This window comes from Dysidea avara, chromosome 9 (genome assembly GCF_963678975.1).
Source record: "Dysidea avara chromosome 9, odDysAvar1.4, whole genome shotgun sequence".
Taxonomy (NCBI): Eukaryota; Metazoa; Porifera; class Demospongiae; order Dictyoceratida; family Dysideidae; genus Dysidea; species Dysidea avara.
In genome coordinates this window covers 26,171,610-26,191,768 of record NC_089280.1, presented here as the reverse complement: position 1 = coordinate 26,191,768, position 20,159 = coordinate 26,171,610, and the positions used below count along the sequence as shown (strand labels likewise).

At 38.8% G+C, this 20,159-nt stretch overlaps 2 protein-coding genes across 2 annotated transcripts in view; one reads left to right on the top strand and one right to left on the bottom strand.

Moving 5' to 3' along the window:
- LOC136267390 (uncharacterized) overlaps positions 1–20,159 on the bottom strand; it is a 158,934-nt gene that overhangs the window by 75,264 nt on the left and 63,511 nt on the right. The gene's annotated exons all lie outside the window — the stretch shown is intronic.
- Positions 435–18,536, top strand: LOC136267617 (uncharacterized). Its single transcript, XM_066062776.1, has 4 exons — positions 435–975; positions 16,586–16,702; positions 16,940–17,323; positions 17,472–18,536. Exons 1-4 carry the CDS (start codon positions 435–437, stop codon positions 18,350–18,352), a joined length of 1,923 nt encoding a protein of 640 aa, XP_065918848.1. The 3' UTR covers positions 18,353–18,536.

Below are 20,159 nucleotides of genomic sequence, written 5' to 3'. Positions count from 1 at the left end.
ATGTATAAAACCTAAACAAACATTGATCTGCTGAGTTTTCACAAAATGGAACAGTATTCAAGCACCATGCATGCTATATATTTGTGTCCCTACTACTACAGCTCAAGCAATACAAGGTGAGAGTATAGATAGTAACTATTATTAGGTTTTATACATTTCATTATTTGTGTAGCTAGCAGGGTTTGGCAAGGGGGAGGAGTGCACTAGGCGTAGGTTGTGGAGTTGGAGTCTGGGAGGTTCAGCCCCACATGATAGATGCTAAAGCTATTTCATATGTTTCAGGGCTAAAAATTGTGGTTTGTATGCATTATTATGCATAAAGTAATGCTTAGGAATACATGAAGTATTTTATATTGTGGAAAATGTATATAAGAGAATGATTTACACTAATTGTTATTATTACAGAGAAATTGTTTCCAGCCACAACAAGGGTAATGCAACACAGTGAGTTTGGTGGAATAACAGTTGACATAGACCAGCAATGTCCATTTACTTTCATTGAGCGCAATACAAGAAACTTTACAGTACACAGATGTACAGGAAATGACACAATATTAGCTGATGGAAATATCGGACAATTTGACCTCACAGATGGCTTGCAAGCAAATGAACTACAGCAAGTGTATGTGTGGGACATTAGCGAAACACCAGAAGATCCATTTGTTCTGTATAACTTCAGGGATCCAGTGAGAGTTGGTACAGTAGTGATAACTTTTGTATTACTACAAAACCACATGGTCTTGGAAGTACCTCAAATTACAATGTTTGTATCCAATACTAGCCTAGACTACCCTCGGCAGAAACTCAGTCTACAATACAATGCAAGTGGGGCACCGGACACAGGAGTGTATCAAGTACACGTGACACCACTTACTGATGATCCTTCTCTCACCTGGTGTATTGACATGATAGCTCCACAAGGGACAGGGTGGATTATAGTCAGTGAAATTGAACTTTATCATGAAGTCCAAACAGGTAAACATCTAAATCCCATAACAGAGCATATCATGTATATGGTGCTGGCAAATTCCATATAAAATATTTCAGGGTAAATTTAATTAGCTGTAACACCACTGACCCATAAAACATAGAACTACAAATATTTTTTGTCAGGGGCGGAGAACGGTATTGAAAAGTGGGGGGGCAAGTCATGTAGGTTGGCTGTAAGTTACAAATTGATTTAAAATCATTAAGTGTACTTTAGTGTGCTTTGCCTTTGCACTCTAGCATGCAAAACATGCCAATACTAAGGGAGTCTGGGGGCATGCCCCCCACAGAAAATTTTTGAGATTTGAATGCTTTGAGATTGAATCTGAGAGCATTTTCAGTGGAACATGTGTACTTGAATAGGACATATATACTCCTATGCAATGACTATCATTGAGACACTGTACATCAGTAAATGAAGGCATTTCAGATAGACTCACGTCATAAACTTAATTATTAGTTTCTCATCCCTGCCCACATCGCCGTTTTTCTTACCTCATCAAGGATTTTTTGCACTACTGGTGGCTGAGTGCAGTAATGCAGCACCTTTAAAAGTTGGTACCTTGCTAGAGCAGTCTAAGAAAATTGCATTCTGAATCATTTTAGCTAGTTAATTCAGCTATATAGTTGGTAAAAAATAAAATAAAAATCCGCCCTCCCGCACTGACATTTTGAATACAGGAGGATGAGAAACTAATAATTAAGTTCATTGGCCTTAGTGAAGACATATTGAATTAATTGCATATAGCAGGGCAAACTTATAATGATTCCGCTGAATGTTCTATTACAGTAGTTAGATGACTGCTCTATTAGAGTATATCGATGTCGTGCACTCCCAGCACTGATTCATGAAGTGTTCCATGCTTGCATAACCTTTATAGTACAAATCCCAATAAATAAAGGCAAAGTAAGTTGGCTAATGACTAAAATAGTTGCTTTACTTTGGCAACTGGGCATTGGACTCTCCACTTGTAAATGTGGGGGGAAGTTGCCTCCTCTGTCCCCTTATTTCTCCGTCCCTGTGTTTTGTAGTTGCATGCGCAGCTTTAAGTATATACTAATACCGTATTATACGTGATTATTAGGTGGTGATGGTATGTGGTCATATCAAGACACACGCGGTAGTGTGTCGTGCGGCCCAAGAAGTCGGCGCGCCACACCGTGAGTATACGTATTAACAGGAAGAAAGAAAACGCAATTTTCACACCTATGTAGCTCTGTGATCCTTGGAACCAAATTTGCTAGAGACATGCCGCCCAGTTAGGGGAGTCTACATATCAAATTTGAAGAAAATCGCTCTAGCCATTTCCGAGATACGAGCGAACAAAATTTCGTTTTAATTTCTTCGTTTTTTTCTTCTTCATCTTCTTCATTTCGCACACTTCACAAAATTCGCCATAAAACACGAATTCGTGCTCGGATTGGGCTGAAAGTTGGCACACTTACAGGGCATTAAGGCGGATCTCCGTATAGGTACCAACGTTGGGGAATGTCTATTTTACGGACCGTCGGACTGGAAGTTCCTGTTTAGCAAGCCAAGTGTTTAATACATTCAAGTTTATTTTACGGACCAGACCAGAAATAGTCTGTGTGCCAGCCCACGAACATTTTGCCAGCTCTGTAGTACTCGGATGATTGTAGCTTCGCATTGGTCTGGTCACTCTCGTGCTGGGCGTACGTATCTAGCTAGCCATAGCCCTACAAAGCCATAGCCCTACAAAGCCATAGCCCTACGAAGCCATGTAACTACAGTATCTATCAGTGAACCTCGATAGCAACTGTTCACGGGTGAAGCTTGCACGTCCATATCAGATACGACAGCAATCTTGCTAGCTAATTCCCTTAGCTACCTGGCAGCTAGCAGCAAATGTTTAGCTAATATAGTGTCGAGCATGCTAGCGCTTTTCAGGTGATAGAACAGTTTACTTGAACAATAAACTTTCATGGCACGATCGCATTGACTACATATGCAACAAAGCAAATCGATTACTTGGTTTCCTAAAGCGAAATTTACATTCCTGTCATAAACACTTCAAAGAATATGCCTACAAACAATTTCTGCTACCATCTATCGAATATTGTTGTGCCATCTGGGACCCACACCACCAAAATGACAATTCTAAACTTGAAATGATTCAACATCGAGCTGCTCGTTTCGTCTTAAATAAGCCTTGGAACAGACACCACTGTGACAGTATCACAGACATGTTAAATGAACTAAATTGGCCATCTTTACAAGAATGCAGAAAGCAAGCACGCCTCATTCTATTGTACAAGATAGTTAATCATTTATTATTGGTCCCAAATCGCTGTCTGCCATCATTAAATCAAACTGCTACCAGAGCCCATCATGATCAGAAATTTAATCATATACAATCTTCAGTAAACACGTATCTCTATTCATTCCTACCCAGAACTATTCCTCATTGGAACGATCTATGTATCCCAAATCTATCTACCATTGATCTTGAAACATCATAACAATCAACTACTCCTACTTTATAACTGTAACTTGGCACTTATTGTATTTATTGTAACTTAGCACTCACTGTAATTTAGTACTCATTGTAATTCTAGCACTTATTGTAACTTACCACTTACTGTAATTTAGCACTAGTTGTAACCTAGCACCTATTGTAACTTAGCACTTATTGTAACTTAGTACTAATCATTATTGTAACTTAAATTATAGGCACTTATGTTATCGTAACTTAAACTAGGCACTTATGTGTACATATCTTGTACATTAGCATAAAAACCCTGTTGGGTGTTGGCTAATCAATAAATAAAATTTTTTTTTAAATAAATAAATAAATAAATAAAAATCAAATGATTGAAAATAGTAACTACTCAACAATATAATATCAGTCTGTAGCTACATGTAGCAGCTTGAAAGCTTTTCATACAGCCAAACAATCAAGCATGTGCATAGATATCAATTTATATTATTGGATGTATATCATCACATTGCTGTCTTTCCAATATAATGTAATCATAATCATAATGATTTGAAGCACAGCCTGAATTTGTAAGCAATAGCTACTGACCAAGGAACATATATCTATTCCAAGCATCTTTGTTGCCATAGTAACTACCACCGAGGGTGCCACTTTTCATCAGATCACTGATATCTGGTTGCCTTGGAATAATAGAATCACACTATTTTGCTGTCAGACTTTAAATGCCCTTTTCTTATAGAAGTTTCCTTTACTTGGAAACATTGAAAACTACAGTGTTGATTTTGAAGACATTTCCCATGGCTGATCATAAAGTAAAGATCCAGGTTGTCAACCAAGGCGCAAAGCAACAGAATAAGTAATGCTAGTAATTTATATGTCACACACTGTTAAAAATAAAGAGTAACCACCACTCTGAAGAGTTCCCAGTGTAGGGAGGATTTAACACCCCATGGAGAGTAACCAACACTCCGAAGAGAATAACCATTACTCTGAAGAGTAAGTGACACCAACTTCAGAGCATGTGTTACTCCCCAGTTACTCCTTTGGAGTAATGGTTACTCTCCAGGGGTGTTAAATCCTCCCTACACTGGGAACTCCTTGAGAGTTGTGGTTACTCTTCATTTTAACAGTGCAGTTATCAAGATTCTCATTATTATTATTATTAGCACTTTACAGTGACCAGCACTGAAGGTCTGACAGCAACATGTGCTGCAGCCTTAGGATTACCTAACATAATTCAGGACTTAGACTATGCATGCACATCTACAAAATTTAGAATATGCATGGACTCTCTGTCTGTTGTAAACAAGCCATTTGAGCTCAACCATGAGAGCTAGCTACATGCTATATAACATATATGTAATTCCTGGTTAGAGTTAGCCAGTGATGTCTGTCACCATCATGTAGCATTAAATTTTTGGATATAACTAGCACTGACTGCTGAGTATGTATAGTTCATTGTGAGTCCACTATAAACATCTTGGCTGATTGCACAGGGTAAACTGGCTGGCATTGATGATACTGCAATTTGTCCATGCTCCTGTGGTGATCACTGCATGCTTTATCAGAAACCCTAGCCTGAGTATAGTGAGTTGTATAATAATGCAATAATGCACATACATTATTATTATTAATTGTAATTACATCCAATCATGAGTGGCCCATGCATTTTAAAGTTTGCTTGTTGGATGGGACATGATATGGAGGAGACATCAAGACCATTTAAGACGACACCAAGAAACCACTGTCACTGAGCCATTTAGGCCACTACAATGAGATTACTTATTTCTCATCAACCGCCCGCACCAAAATTTTCTTTTGCCCATGCGCACTCATTATTGCACAAGATGGCAGCATGGCTTTTTTGAGTGTTGTGGTAGTGGGTTTATCACGTAGAAAAGCACTATTTCCATGAAAAACTGCAATCCCATTGAGATACAGACACCATTTATGAGTGTTTTTTACTTCTGTGTTGATTAGAGAGCTTTCTGGAGCATCAACAACCACCAAGGCATCAACAGTGAGTGCTACAGTGTACATTAGACCATACACTAGCATTGGTATTGTGACCTGCATGCCCTATGTGCAGGGCCATCATATCTAAGAGACATAGTAGCTTTAGTGTTGCTACTTCTGCCACAAGCTTACACAGCCCCTCCCCCTAATAAGACTGACCAGCCTACATGTGCTAACACTGCTGCTGCATGGTACATGACTCCAAGACTGGTGGAACTTTCGTAAAGGACTTGAATGCTTTGTTACTGAAGTTGAAGTTTATGTGCACTTGGAATTTTACCCTCAGTGTGCACCAGTGCTTGGTGTGCATCCTGCCAATAGCCTAAAATAAAGGATTATTATACGGGTTTTGTACAAATATGCTATGGCTTGTGCAATAATGAGATAATGAGATAACCCGCCCGCCCGCATGTGTTACTCTATGAGAAGTTGATGAGAAACAAGTTATCTCATTGTAGTGGCCTTAGATCATCTGTGGAAGACCCAATAACAGAGACTGTTTCCTCCCTTCTGTCACATCCAAGGCCGGAGGAGACGGTCCGGTTGGTCAGGCCTGAGCCGGACCAATAATCTGGAGTTGAACCCGAACCACATTACTCTCATGCAATCTTTGGACGATCACATCTACATGTAGCTACGGACATTTTACAGATGTCATAACTGCACGACACGAGTAGTTACCTAGTTTCTCAGCCTAACTAAAGCACAGAACTACACGTATAGTACCTCCAATTACCTTACAGTACAGCATTGCATTCGTATCGTTTTGTCAGAAATGATTGTGGGTTTACGTACAATATCACGTGCGCTGACAGTTGGCATTTATCACGTGTAAGGCAGGTGCCTTCTTTGATTCTAAACCAGCACACTTATATTACATATCACAATGCAATCTTCATAAAATAATCATTAGCATTCCTTGGCTTGTCTCTCTTGGCTTCCTTTACTGGGCGAAGGGCTGGCAGTGACCGGCAAACCAGATACCTCATTCCTCGACAAGAAGCTGCACACTCATACATTACATGGTGGCCATCTGGATGAGATGTTGAGTAGAAATCACTCCTCTTCAACTACCCACTCGTCCTGTCGAGATACCGAGCAAACTCTCAGTCTCACCCACATCGCGTCATTTTCGAATGCTGATTGGTCTCGTGACTGTCCACCAGTATATTTACGTGATGATCCGTTCACTTCATACAAACCAGTATAGTAGTATACAGCTGTGTAGCATTTTATTGTAGCTGTGTGAATTCACTGTATAGTAATTACATCCTAGCTAAAGGGGGCCATGCTGCATGGGTTCCCTGTGAAATTTGGGGGGAAAGTTGCAATTTGCTAGCTAATTTTACTTTAAAATTTAGCATCAATTTTAAATTTTAAGGCATTTTCAAACTTTTAAATTGCAAATATTCTGCAGCTCCTGGGGTTTGCACCCCCAGACCCCCTTGAACTTCTAATTGCTAGCTATAACTAAATGAAACATACAGCAAGTTTCATGCTGTGTCCCCGTATGTCAGGTCTACAATTATACATAGTATAGAAAGTCTGAAGAACAACAGATAGACCTGAGCATATTTATATAGCTAGCTAGCAGTGAAATATCACTAAAATTGCATATCTGAGTGTCTAATTTTCAAAAATTTCCTGTGGGGGCATGCCCCCAGACCCCCCTAGAATGCTCGTGCTTTGCACACTGTGCAACAGCTCCTCTCTCATTGGCATGTATACAGTAGCAGTTTCAACATTATAGTCAATGGCCTGACCAACTCAATTTTCCCTCCTCCGGCCCTGGCATCGTAACCCAAGATGTAATTGTATACCAAACCTATGAAAGGTCAGTATCAGAATTATTTACTATTTAATTATAATTGCTTCAACAATTAAAGGAGGAGATGTAGCTAATGACTTGTAATAATGCACGCACATTATCAATCAAGACTCACGGTAGTGAGTCGCGCGGCCAGTAAAGCAGAAACGCGCGCCGCAGACAATAAATGACGCGACCACTACGTGAGGATTTTACAGGAACGAACGTTGTCAAATTCGGCCGTCCTGTAACTCACCCGCCACTTACGCTATCCCTCTGAAACTCTAGAGTTGAAGTCATCGTGTCACTAGTAACTACCACACAAGCAGTGAAGCAAATCCATGCCGATAGTTTCGTGATCGAGATTGCCGACATCAAAGGGGAAGTTTCATTTTTTTATTTTTTTATCGCATGCGATTAGACGCAACCGCAGGTGTATGCCTTGCGTTCCTTTGTGCATTCCAAACATTGATTGCCCTGCTATCGCTTCAGTATTCACTCCATCGCCTCAAGATTCACATCGTCGATTTCACCATACATGATTATCCTACAGTCGTAATTTCAGCACCAAACGAAGTTTCAGTCGTCCTCAGTCGACCTAGAGGCCAAATACAAATCCCAGATTGTTGTTTTCCGCAATACTCGCTTGGCATGTAGGGCAATGTGTCTTTAAACTGTTCTAAAAGTTTCGTTTAGATTGAAACATATGTTTTCGAGAATGGCTAGTTTGAAATTTGAATTTAGTCGCCCCCACGTAATTTGCTCTCTAAGAATTTTACTCGGAATTTAAAGAATGACGCAGAGCACAACTGCGGTCACTGGGTATTGATGAACTGGCGCTCTATGTAGTTAATCAGTGCATAAGGCCACAAAGAAGTGTGCTGCCATAGATTATAGTCCACAGATGTCAGATATAATCTATGGTGCTGCATACCATCGTTCGTTTTTAACAAATTTAGTCGCCCCCACCGTGACGTAATTTGTCTCTCTAAGGGCGCGGCTTAAAGAATGACACAATACAACTGCGGTTACCAGATTTTGACACAAGCTGCGAGTAATTAGCACATGTAGCTAGCCAATTGTCACCATGCATTATTACATTCTATAGCACCCCCACACAAAAATTATACATGTAATTACAACATACAGAGGACACATGAATGCCAAACACTTTTCACAACAATATAATGTAAGAATTGTACAATAATGACTGTCAGCTATGAAATGTTTTCCAGTGGCCCGCCATGGTAGCAAGTCTCACATGACGGCATGTATATTCATCTAATCCAAGCACAATGGGAGTAACACGTAAGTATGATGACAAGTTGGTATGACTCCATTTGTAGAATCCAGATGAGTGGGTGTGGCTCCAGTATGTCTAAACAGTAACAAACATTCCTGTTATAAATATGTGCTAGAGTTGCAATATAATAGTATAGTTTACAACAACACATAGTCTCCATTGTATCACTATCAAACGACACTAAGTGGAGGATATTGTTGCATCTCTAGTATGTACACTCTATCAGTACAACCTGTCTTAATGGCCACCAGTATCGAAAGACAACCTCTCTTGAAAAGCCAATTCCAATTGAGAATTTATACACTGTTACCTGCTTATTGAGTGAAGGTGGCAATAAACAAGTTCCACCGTAATTTATACACATGATCTGATCTGTATATTCTGTCAGTGGATGAGATCCCCTTGGCCAGGACGAAATGTGACCCAAATGTCCTGGATGATCCATACTCAACCCACTTATGACCCAGTGGCACAATGGAACTGAGTATAGAGAATACATTTATATTTATTTCTAAGATGTGTGGATGTGTGGACACATTACAACACATTACATGTACATACAAGACATGCTACGTACTGTTTTAGCATTTCAAGTCACCACATTATGTACGGACCAGTCAACAATGCTTCATAGTGCCCATCAGTAAACCTGAAGAAAAGTTACGAAAAATAAAAATTCACATAAGTACAATGAAACCTCATTAATATGGCCAGCTGTGGAACCAAAAATTTGGCCTGAATAACAAGGTGGCCTTATGAATGAGGTCATAAAGTACTGCTTAGCTATATTTGGGATCTACTAGAGGTGGCCAATGTAATGAGGTGGTCTTATTAAAGAGGTGGCCACTAAGTGAGGTTTCACTGTACATACAGTTCACAATGGTGAACAATATTAATGGTTAACAATATACACTGAAACCTGCAGGTCACTTGTGGAAGATTGCTTTCTACACAAAATGACACATTCAGAGATGGATGATATAGTAACACATTGTGATTTCAATACTCGTGATGTGTCACTGCTAGGCAGCAACCATATACACGGCACTGCCAATGCACAGCATCGCACTTGCTTGTACACACAATTTTGCTCAAGATTTTACAAATTGATAATTAAGGGGTGTGGAAACTAGCTGCTCGCTCAAAAGACTGTGTGGCAGCTGTTTCCCTTCTGTACAAGTGGCCACCAAGACAGGTCCACTGTGGATGAAAGCCAGGCATTAGATATTTGCTATTTCATGTGTTGAAGGCATTCCAGGGCTTCCGGTAGTCTCAAATCTCACCACAGTTTAACTCAGGCAGTGTTGTGGTCACCACTAAACCACTGGAATGCTGTGTTATGTGAAAAATATATCCTATGGATAATGACTTCATCACTTTCTTCATCAGGAGCTTATAAGGACCAATAGTGAAACTTTTTACACTTTGGGCTGACAGCCAACTGCCTAAGTCTGAAGCAGTGCCTTTGGTGCTCTAACAGATTGGCTGCCCCCTTGCTGCCAGCACTCACTGTCTCATACGTTGTCACACACTAAATCCATCTCTATAGCCAGTTAGAACAGTATGCTTCTTATCTTTTTTAAGGCGCAAAATGCAGCCACCTCTTTAAAAAGCTAGGTCAGAAAATTTTTGTCCCTATTAGTGATTAGTGATCATGGAGGATTATTTATTAACATACTAAGATATACAAACGCTACAACCTCTAAATATAGTAGTAAATTTTTTACCCTGGTCCAATGTCTAATCATAGATCTATGGTCTAATAATCGTGAGAGACTCTACTGTGACAAATACATGTTTATCATGATATGTGCTAATCGCCTTTTTACAATTAAGTTTTACAACACAAATACATGTATAATTAAACTCACCAATTGTGATTATATCCCTTCAACACGAAAAGACAAGTAATGAGACAACCTTGGAGACAACAGCCTCACAAGCCTATTCTGGTGCGTTTATTAAATATAAATTTTAAAGGCGTTTATTTACAACAGGGCATAATTACGCGCCCCTCTATTGTCTCTGTACATACTTGCCTTTTCTTTACTATTCTCCTTTCATTTCACAAGATCTCTTGGCAGAGGCGTAGCTTCTTCACTTGAATTAGTCAATGCTTGAAGTAGATCGAGATACTCTAATAGAACAGTCACATTTCTACAAGTGCCATATTTTTATATTGTAAAGTGTGTAAGTAGCTAGTAATTTAAACTATACAATCCAATGCTAAGCAGAAGTTGTAACTATGCTAAATATTGATTGCAGTGTTACAGCTATTTTGTGATTGCTCTAATAGAGTATTTTAATCGTTTTAATGCAGTACAAGATGAAAGGCAAAGTGTTATTAAGGGTTTACTAGTTAAAATGGGTGTTAGTTGACTGCAGTTGCATGCCACTAACAGGGCCGCCCAGAGAAAGTAGGGGGCCCAGGGAAAAGAGTTAAAGAGGGGCCCAGGGGCAAGGAAGGGTCTAGATCCTGACTGCTCTATTAGAGTATATCGATCTTTCTTTAAACAGGCAATCAAGGGGCCCCTTTTGGGCTGGGGCAGGGGGAAAAAACCCCTCCCCCATGTGGGCGGCCCTGGCCACTAAAATTACAGTTATATTTTAATATTCTGTCACTGTAATCTGGGGTTTCTGTCAAAACCATGGAAACTCACCTACTGTTATCAACAGTGCATTGCTTACTCTAACAAAAAGTATTGAAATCCCATCAAAAAACAGCTTATAGCTGTAAAAAAGTGCGCGTCCTAGTAAAGCAGAGTTAACTGCGACAAAAATTAATGATATCATAATGCGGCCGTGTACGAGGTGTGCAAGTTGTAAAATTCATATTAGCTAATCAGATAATACAATGTTATTGTTAAAGTGTTAATGAGAACTATGTGCTGCTAGCTTATAAGTGTGTGAGCATCTTCATAAATGCCACACAAATTTAATTCTCAATAAAGCAATGTGTATAGATTCTCTGATAGCAATAAATAGTTTGAGTTTGGCCGCCTTTCCTGTATACGGCAATGCTACGAACAAAGGAAAGGTGGCCAAACTCAAACTATTTATTGCTATCAGAGAATCTATACACATTGCTTTATTGAGAATTAAATTTGTGTGGCATTTATGAAGATGCTCACACACTTATAAGCTAGCAGCACATAGTTCTCATTAACACTTTAACAATAACATTGTATTATCTGATTAGCTAATATGAATTTTACAACTTGCACACCTCGTACACGGCCGCATTATGATATCATTACTTTTTGTCGCAGTTAACTCTGCTTTACTTGGACGCGCACTTTTTTACAGCTATAAGCTGTTTTTGGATGGGATTGTAATTACACCAAATCACATGCACCTTGATGTAATACAACTTAGTTTCAGTTTTGTAAGAATTGCTGTAGTTTCATGTTGTTGTGTCTCATTCAAAATGGGGATGTACCTGTGTGTTTTTTGTAACTATTGTGTGATTTGAATTTTTGAGTGACTATAACACCCTGATCTATAAGGCCACTCCAAGTCATACCTTAGTTTCTGGTCACTCCCAAGCCTACAAATGGATGCGGGCGGGCGGATGATCAGGACTTCAGGACTATAGACTTTACTGTGACAATATACTGTATGGTATTATTATTTGCTCAATTTAGCAAATTCATGTTGATTTTGTTTTTAGTCAAACTTAACCAACATAAGTACTTGTGCTTCAGCAAAAAATGCACTAGAAAATTGTTGATGGATCATGGCTAGCTATACACTGATGTATAGCATTTAAGTATATTTATTTATTTATTTAGAATATACTATAGGAAATGTTTTGCTCATGTAGCTACTTATGCTTTCCAAGTGAAATAAATGTCTCATTAGCTATGTCAGGAAAGTATTACTATGACTTATAGCTAAGTTGTTCAAATGATCATGATCCAAAATAAAATTTAACTTCTATTTTCACATCAGAAATTCTTCATTCAAATGTGAAGTCTTAGCCCACTAGCTATGCGTTTCCAGCCTTCTATTCAGTAACCTTGAGAAAAGTAACTGTCAAAGTTTTGAGTCATTGAGTGCTCCAGACTAGTGTTTTTCAGTGATGATCTGGGAATGTTTAAACTATAAGGGTTTCTACTTGCCAATCTAATTTTAGTTATGGAAAAGTTTAAGTTTAAGCTCACCGAATGTTGCCGGCTTTCCATACCCCTGTAGTGTTCAGTGATAAGGAATTTGAAGTTACTAGACTAATCATTAGAGGACTACATTTGAATTATAAAGTTAAAGCTATGGCCCATCTGCATGGGCTAGTGGTTAATGCTACTGAAATTACTAAGCATTAGTAACAGTTATAATCTGAACAGCTATATAATCAAGGACAAAACTAGCTATAGTTAGAAACATTTTATTAGTGTGGCATATATACCTAATATTAGAGTTAAGAGTAGTGTGACTGCTCTATTGGAATCCCTGACTGCTCTATTAGAGTATCTCGATCTTTTACAGTAAAAAATAAGTGTCTTGCTGGGTCACATGCACTTTAGCACCTGTAATATTAATAATAGTCCTCATAAACTAGGGTTCCAGGTTTACCATGCGGGCGGGTGACCAGAAACTAAGGTTTGACTTGGTGTGGCCTAAGTTTCATATGGAAATTGGACTGCTATATGTACGTAGTATTGCACATCAGCGTTGAAACCGGGTCGGGTCATCCGGGTCACATTTTCTCGGGGTCATCGGGGTCTGACCCGGTTTACAATTTATCCGGGTCTGACTCGGATTGGATCACGTGAGAAACGAAATTGTTCGTTTGACGACTTGGAAACTTATAAACGCTATCGCGTAGTACTTTCGTGAGCCACGCCCACTTATCGCATTACCAACATACGCTCAGCCACGCTCATTTGTTAGTAAGTGTAGTATGTAGCACGAAATTGAGGGTATCTATTGTCAGACTTTTTTTTTTTTTTGGTCTTCAGCCTACAGCTTTACCCCGGAAAAAACAGCTAGGCTGAGGTTGCAATATTTACTCAACACGAATAGAACGCTCAAAATGTAGACTCGTTCGCTCGCTCGAGACTAGCCGAAACACGTCTCGGCTTTAATTATTCCGGGTCAAATCCGGGTCAGTGGGTCATCCGGGTCAGCAGTAGTGACCCGGTTTCAACGTTGTTGCACATGAATCACACTTAGGCAATATTTAACAAGTCAAGCATTTAAAAGACTTGCACACATGTCCTTCCATCTGGTGTCACATACACACATTGTGAACCTTCTTGATTTCTGCCAGAAAGTTCTTTTGTTCCACTTTGATACCACATCATACCAGTATGCAATGCCGCATGGTCAGATTTCCAGTCCTTTGTGTACAATTATTGTACAAACCAATATCCCAAGAAAATGTTACGGTATAGCTTACTGTGTAATATCACAACAGTTCTTTTATAGTCTAGCATGCTATAGCTACGTATACAATTGTAAGTGTTATGCCAAAGCTTTTATTTTTGACCGGCAAATTTCCCTTGATCTGTATCGGAAGAAAAAATTTAAATTAATTTGATCAAAGCTGCCATTGGTTACACACTGAAACAATGTTTTGGCTCCGGCATGCAGCAATAGCTAACTATCCTTCCAAAAAATTTCTTCCTCAGACTGCTCAACAGCTCAGTGACAACTAGCTATAGCTAGGCAACAACTAGCAACAAATAGCTACAGTGGGAGTTTACTTTCGTGGACTACACTCTTATAGGCATAAAAATGTGCCTCCAGTCCCCAGAGAAGTCACACATTGCCTTGCACATGGCTAATCTGCAATCTCTGTCCCTGAATCACCTGCACTCAGTGAAGCTTTAAATTAACCATCTTATGACTTCTAAATTTCACTCTTGTTCACTTTGAAACAATGGCACACTACATTATGCTGAGATAGCTACTGAACACCACTAGCTTTGATGGGGCCCGAAAACACGTGAAAACATCAGCTCTCACAAGCTTTCAGCTTTTAGAGCCTTGCACACAAAATTCAAAATGCACGCATGATCATGAAAGTCGATCCACGTGTATACATGCCTTAATTATACCTCTTCCAGTCTGGTCCGTAAAATAGACCTGCTAAACACCTAGCTTGCTAAGCAGGAACTTCCGGTCCGACGGTCCGGTCCGTAAAATAGACACCCCCCCAACTTTGGTAGGAATCCGATGAACATTCACGGAGTTATGACCGATTATTTGCGTAAAATAAGGTCGAAGGTCTGTCACGCCTACAGGGTAAACCCCTTGGAGGAATCAGTTGAAAATTGATATGTAGATGGAGCAACCATAGTAGGAGTGCCTTTTTGTGGTTTGAAAAGAATCGGGATAAAGACCATGGAGATATGACACGAAACCCAACCTGTGTCAAAATTACGCGATCGATTTTTATGAATAAAAAAACTATTAGTTTTCGTGTCTACCAGGCAAACCGCTTAGAACAACGAGCTGAAAATCAGTATGTAGCTGGAATAATCATAATAGAAAGTCCTTGCAGTAGTACAGAAGAATCGGATTACAAACCACTGAGTTATGATTCGAAAGGTAACTACGTGTAGCAAATGCGAGATCGAGATACTCTAATAGCACAGTCACCCTAATAAAGCATTCAGCTGCGTTTATAATTTACCCAATTATATTACATTGCAAGTTATTCTGTAAGGAATTCAGCTACAAACAAGTCACCCTGTAGTCAGATCAGCTAGAAGAAGGTACCTAATAGAGAGTTCAGCTACAAAGAAACCATCGTGAAGAGAGTTTAGCTGCAAACAAATCACCCTGTGGAGAATTCAGCTACAAACAAATTACCCTGTAGAGAGATCAGCTAGAATAAGTTACCTTGTAGAGAGTTCAGTTACAAAGAAACCATCGTGTAGAGAGTTCAGCTGCAAACAAATCACCCAGTAGAAAGTTCCGCAATGAACAGATCACCCTGTAGAGAGTTCAGCTACAAAGACACCACCATGTAAGAGAGTTCAACTGCAAACAAATCACCTGTAGAGAGTTCAGCTAGAAACAAGTCACCCTGTAGAGAGATCAGCTAGAAACAAGTCACCCTGTAGAGAGTTCAGCTAGAAGAAGTTACATTGTAGAGAGCGAGGTAGAGAGTTCAGCTACAAAGAAACTACCATGTAGAGAGCTCAGCTGCAAACAAATCACCCTGTAGAGAATTCAGCTACAAACAAATCGCCCTGTAGAAAGATCAGCTAGAAGAAGTTACCTTGTAGAGAGTTCAGCTACAAACAAACCACCCTGTAGAGAGTTCAGCTACAAACAAGTCATCCGGTAGAGAGATCAGCTAGAAGGATCACCTTGTAGACATTTCAGCTACAAAGAATCACCCTGCTTCATCTTTTCTTCTTCCTGTGGTAAAGAAAATATGATAGGTTAAAAAGCCCTAAAGCCGGCCATAGGCCGGCTTTGGGGTATACAAATACAAAAAGAAGTGAAATCTAATCCAAAACAGCCAAGCTGTAAAAAAAAAGAGTGCAGCCCTCAGAAAGGCTATGGTGAAAAAAGATGTGAAATCCAAGGTGGCGGCCAAGAAATGGCTGTGATGGTAGGTCAATGGTAAAAATTTTAATAACAACAATTCAGGTGAATTTTGTGCCAAGGCCAAGCGGCACCAAATTCACCTGAAGTGTTGTTATTAAAATTTCCATCACAGCCATTTCTTGGCCACCACCTTGGATTTCACATCTTTTTTCACCATAGCCTTTCTGAGGGCCGCACTCTTTTTTTACAGTTGGCTATTTTGGATTAGATTATATATACTGTCAAGAGCTATTATTAACTCTTGATACTGTTCAATATTGGCTTTATGCATGGTATGTAATTCACCAAACTTTTATCCATCAACTTGCTTCGCATGCTTAAGTCACATCAAACTGCTTTTCATTTATGGTATACTGGTATATCTTGTAATTTCAGTATATAGCCATAAACATAATGTGGCTATAGTCACAACATCCTATTCATCACCTATGCATGCACATGTCTTGACAGTATCGATATCACCAACAACTGTGTTATCATCCTCATCATCAGTGGAACTACAGTCAACATCGACATCACAATCAACTGTACATGTCTTAATATCACCATCATCAACATCAAGCTCAGGTATTGATCATATATGATTATCTTTCCTATTATAGCAACAAAAAAGTTGATTTCCCATAATTTTTTTTCCAGAAGCTTTACTTTCTGCTGAGGCTAACTTTGGTACAAGGGGAGGTACCCTTTGCTTTGTCATATTAATGTTTAAAGCCAGAATACATTTATATATGTCCATGCAAGTTGAATAATACCTGTATTCATGGTAGCATTTTTCCATAATTTTATTCTTTTATATAATAGTTCCCTGTCTATCACTTACTGATCCAAATAGTGGGACAATCACTTGTTCACTGGGAGATGATGGAATCCCTTCCTATGAAGACACTTGTAATTTCACATGTAACACTGGTTATGAGCTAACTGGTAGTCTTCAGAGAACATGTCAGTCTGATGGTAGTTGGAATGGATCACCGGTGTCCTGTACCATCATGGAGTGTCCCCCATCATCACTACCAATGAACAGCATGTTGGCTGAGTCTTGTAGTAGCACATATCAGTCAATGTGTGCTCTGCAGTGTGAAGAAGGTTTTAATGGTAGTGGAGACCCATCACATGTGTGTGATGTTGAAAGGACCTCAGTCAAGTGGAGAAGTGTGGGAGGAAGTTTTGAGTGTACTGCTAATGGTAAGTGTAATCCTACATTGTGACATCATTAAATCACACAAAATACATGTAGCAAGTTCTGATGGTGGAAAATTAGATGGAACCATTTATGCTGCTATTGGGACAAGTGTATTAATCATAACTTTGTTGACCTTGTTATGTATTATAGTGTTGCTTGTGAGGTGGTCATATAAGAAGCATAGAACAGTTAACAACTCCTCTAATGAGCCATACAAACAAAGTATGCATAGTCAGTCGGTTTCACATCAGAACACGAAAAGTACCATTAAAATGATATACCCATCCAGTGGGAAAATTGTCAAGAATGGTAATGCCAACAAAGTGGACTCTGATTCATTGTGTGATATTTCAGTAGCCAACCGTAAAGCTAACCTCAAAAAGATGAGTAAAGGCCCAATCAGTTATATGAAACCTGATGAAGTGCCTTTATCCCACCACAGGAGGGACATAGACAATCATCAGTCATCTCAAAGAGACAACAATGCAGGCCTTAGCCCATCTTACGATGTTATAAGCATTAAAAAGAGAACAGGTAAAAACCAGTATTTATGTGGAGCACATCACAGAGAGAATACTAGCAAAATGGAGATTGACCCAGCATATCAGTCAACTGCAGGACACAACAGAGCAGTGGAAATTTATGATTTAGCAAACATTGAGAGGGAGACAAGTGAAGCTGATGAGACAAATCATCATGGAGAAGACACTGTTGAGGTGGAGATTGACCCAGCATATCAGTCAACTGCAGTGGAAATTTACAATGTGGCAAGTGACAATCTGTGTCATTGTGTGGATCATGATGAAGATCACAAAGAGAATACTAGCAAGATGGAATTCGAAATTGATCCAGCATATCAGTCAACTGCAGGACCAAACAGAGCAGTAGAGATTTATGATGTAACAAACACTGAGAGTGACAATCATGATTTGGAAGCTTATAAGGTGACCCATCACAAAGAGGACACTGTTGAGGTGGAGATTGATCCAGCATATCAGTCAACTGCATGCAGAAAGGAGTACAGCTTATAGTATAGTAGTTCTTAGACTGTAATATCTTCCAACATGTAAATATTATGTGCAATGTGTTAGCTTTCATAATGTAGTAATAATGTAAGAAAATAAATTTTGTCATTGTGTTTTATTATGGTGTCAAAACACTGAACTCCCAGTCAGTCACCAGTTGAGATTCTTACATTGATAGCTATTAAATCTGACATCAACCATTACAGAAGTATATAGCTAGCTAATAATTGTGTAACATAAAGTAATACTCTCCAGATAGCACATTATGCAATGAATGCTTTGTATACAATGGGTCACTGAAGTCATTTTCACTTACCGGCCATAAATCTTTCTGAAAATGAATAGGTTTTCGGTTACTTTACAACTGAAATGGTATAACTATTACAGTTGTATAGTGGGACATCTTTATATAGTTATTAGTTATGTTATGGTCAGTAACAAGATATAGTACATGTTTAGTCTACTGGATTTTTCAGTTTTAAAATAGACAAGTTTGTACTCTAATTAAGTCACATTGTTACTGATAGCACACATCATATAACACTGCAGTGCATCATATAATACTGCAGTGTTCCCTCCATTATCCGACCATCAACTATCCGAACTTTCTGTTATCCAAACTGTGGAGGTGACTGTTCTATTAGAGTATTTTTCATAAAGTGTGTGTTCTATTAAAGTAATTGGTTCTGTATGGGCTGTGATTATCCGAGCATTTTGATTATCTGAACACACTCAAGGACCAGTGAATTCCGAAAATAGAGGGCCACTGTAATAAGTTTGACAGGAAGGCTGTTAGCAGATTTAGCTATATGCCAGATGCATATCAACTACAGTTGGTGCTAGAAAACTTAAACCAGGAACTTAATTTTGTAATTTTGATTGTCCACAACAGATTTACACTTAATAAATTTTCTTCAAGTATTACTATACAATAAATCTACTACAATGCAGGCAGGTTTTTTGTTCATTTAGCCAGAACTTGACATTGAAAAAGTTGAAATGCCAAAAGTTAACATATGTCTCCTCATTGATTAGTGTGTGATATACTATACTGTTTGACTAGCACTTTTTAACAAGTAAGAAATTCTGGTTTCTAGAATATTCAGGGGTTAAGAGTCAAGCCAATGACTGCATGCACTAGTTGCTAATCAAGAGTGTGTTTCCTTTGATTGAAATAAGCATACTTGCAAGTATTAAACAGTATGGTAGTACTGTTTAGTAGGATTCCCCCTTAACTAGTGACATGCTGTCCAAAATTTTTGCCAGTAAAAAACCATCATAGAAACACTTTACAGAATAACCTTAGTGTACTTCACTTTAAATCCAACACTAAAAGCAAGAAAACACTCCAATCAGATGATTGGATGCTGAATATTTTCTTAAAAAATCCTTTTATCTTCTCAACTGGTTATCCACTAAATTCCAATTCCTCCCAAAGAAAAAGAATCCTATATAGAATATCACTATATAGAACATACACTGGTTTCCTTGCATGAAAAAAAAGACAACCAAATATGTAACAATTTTAAACAAGCTGTAGGACCAGGTGTCCTACAGACTTTTAGTGCTTGTGCTGTAAAACCTTAATAAATAAATTTTAAAAAATATTGAAAGTCAATATGGCAACTAGCTAAACTTGTCCAAGTTCACAATTATATAAATATTTGCCCAAACACTAGCCATTTAAGGCTGTGTCATGAGTGCTGATTTTTGTGACTAGAGGTGAAACCTGATCCCAATGGCAGATTTAGAGGGGTTTCAAGGTTCCATGGAAAACCCTTTTTGAAAATTGCTTCCGCAACAGACAAGATTT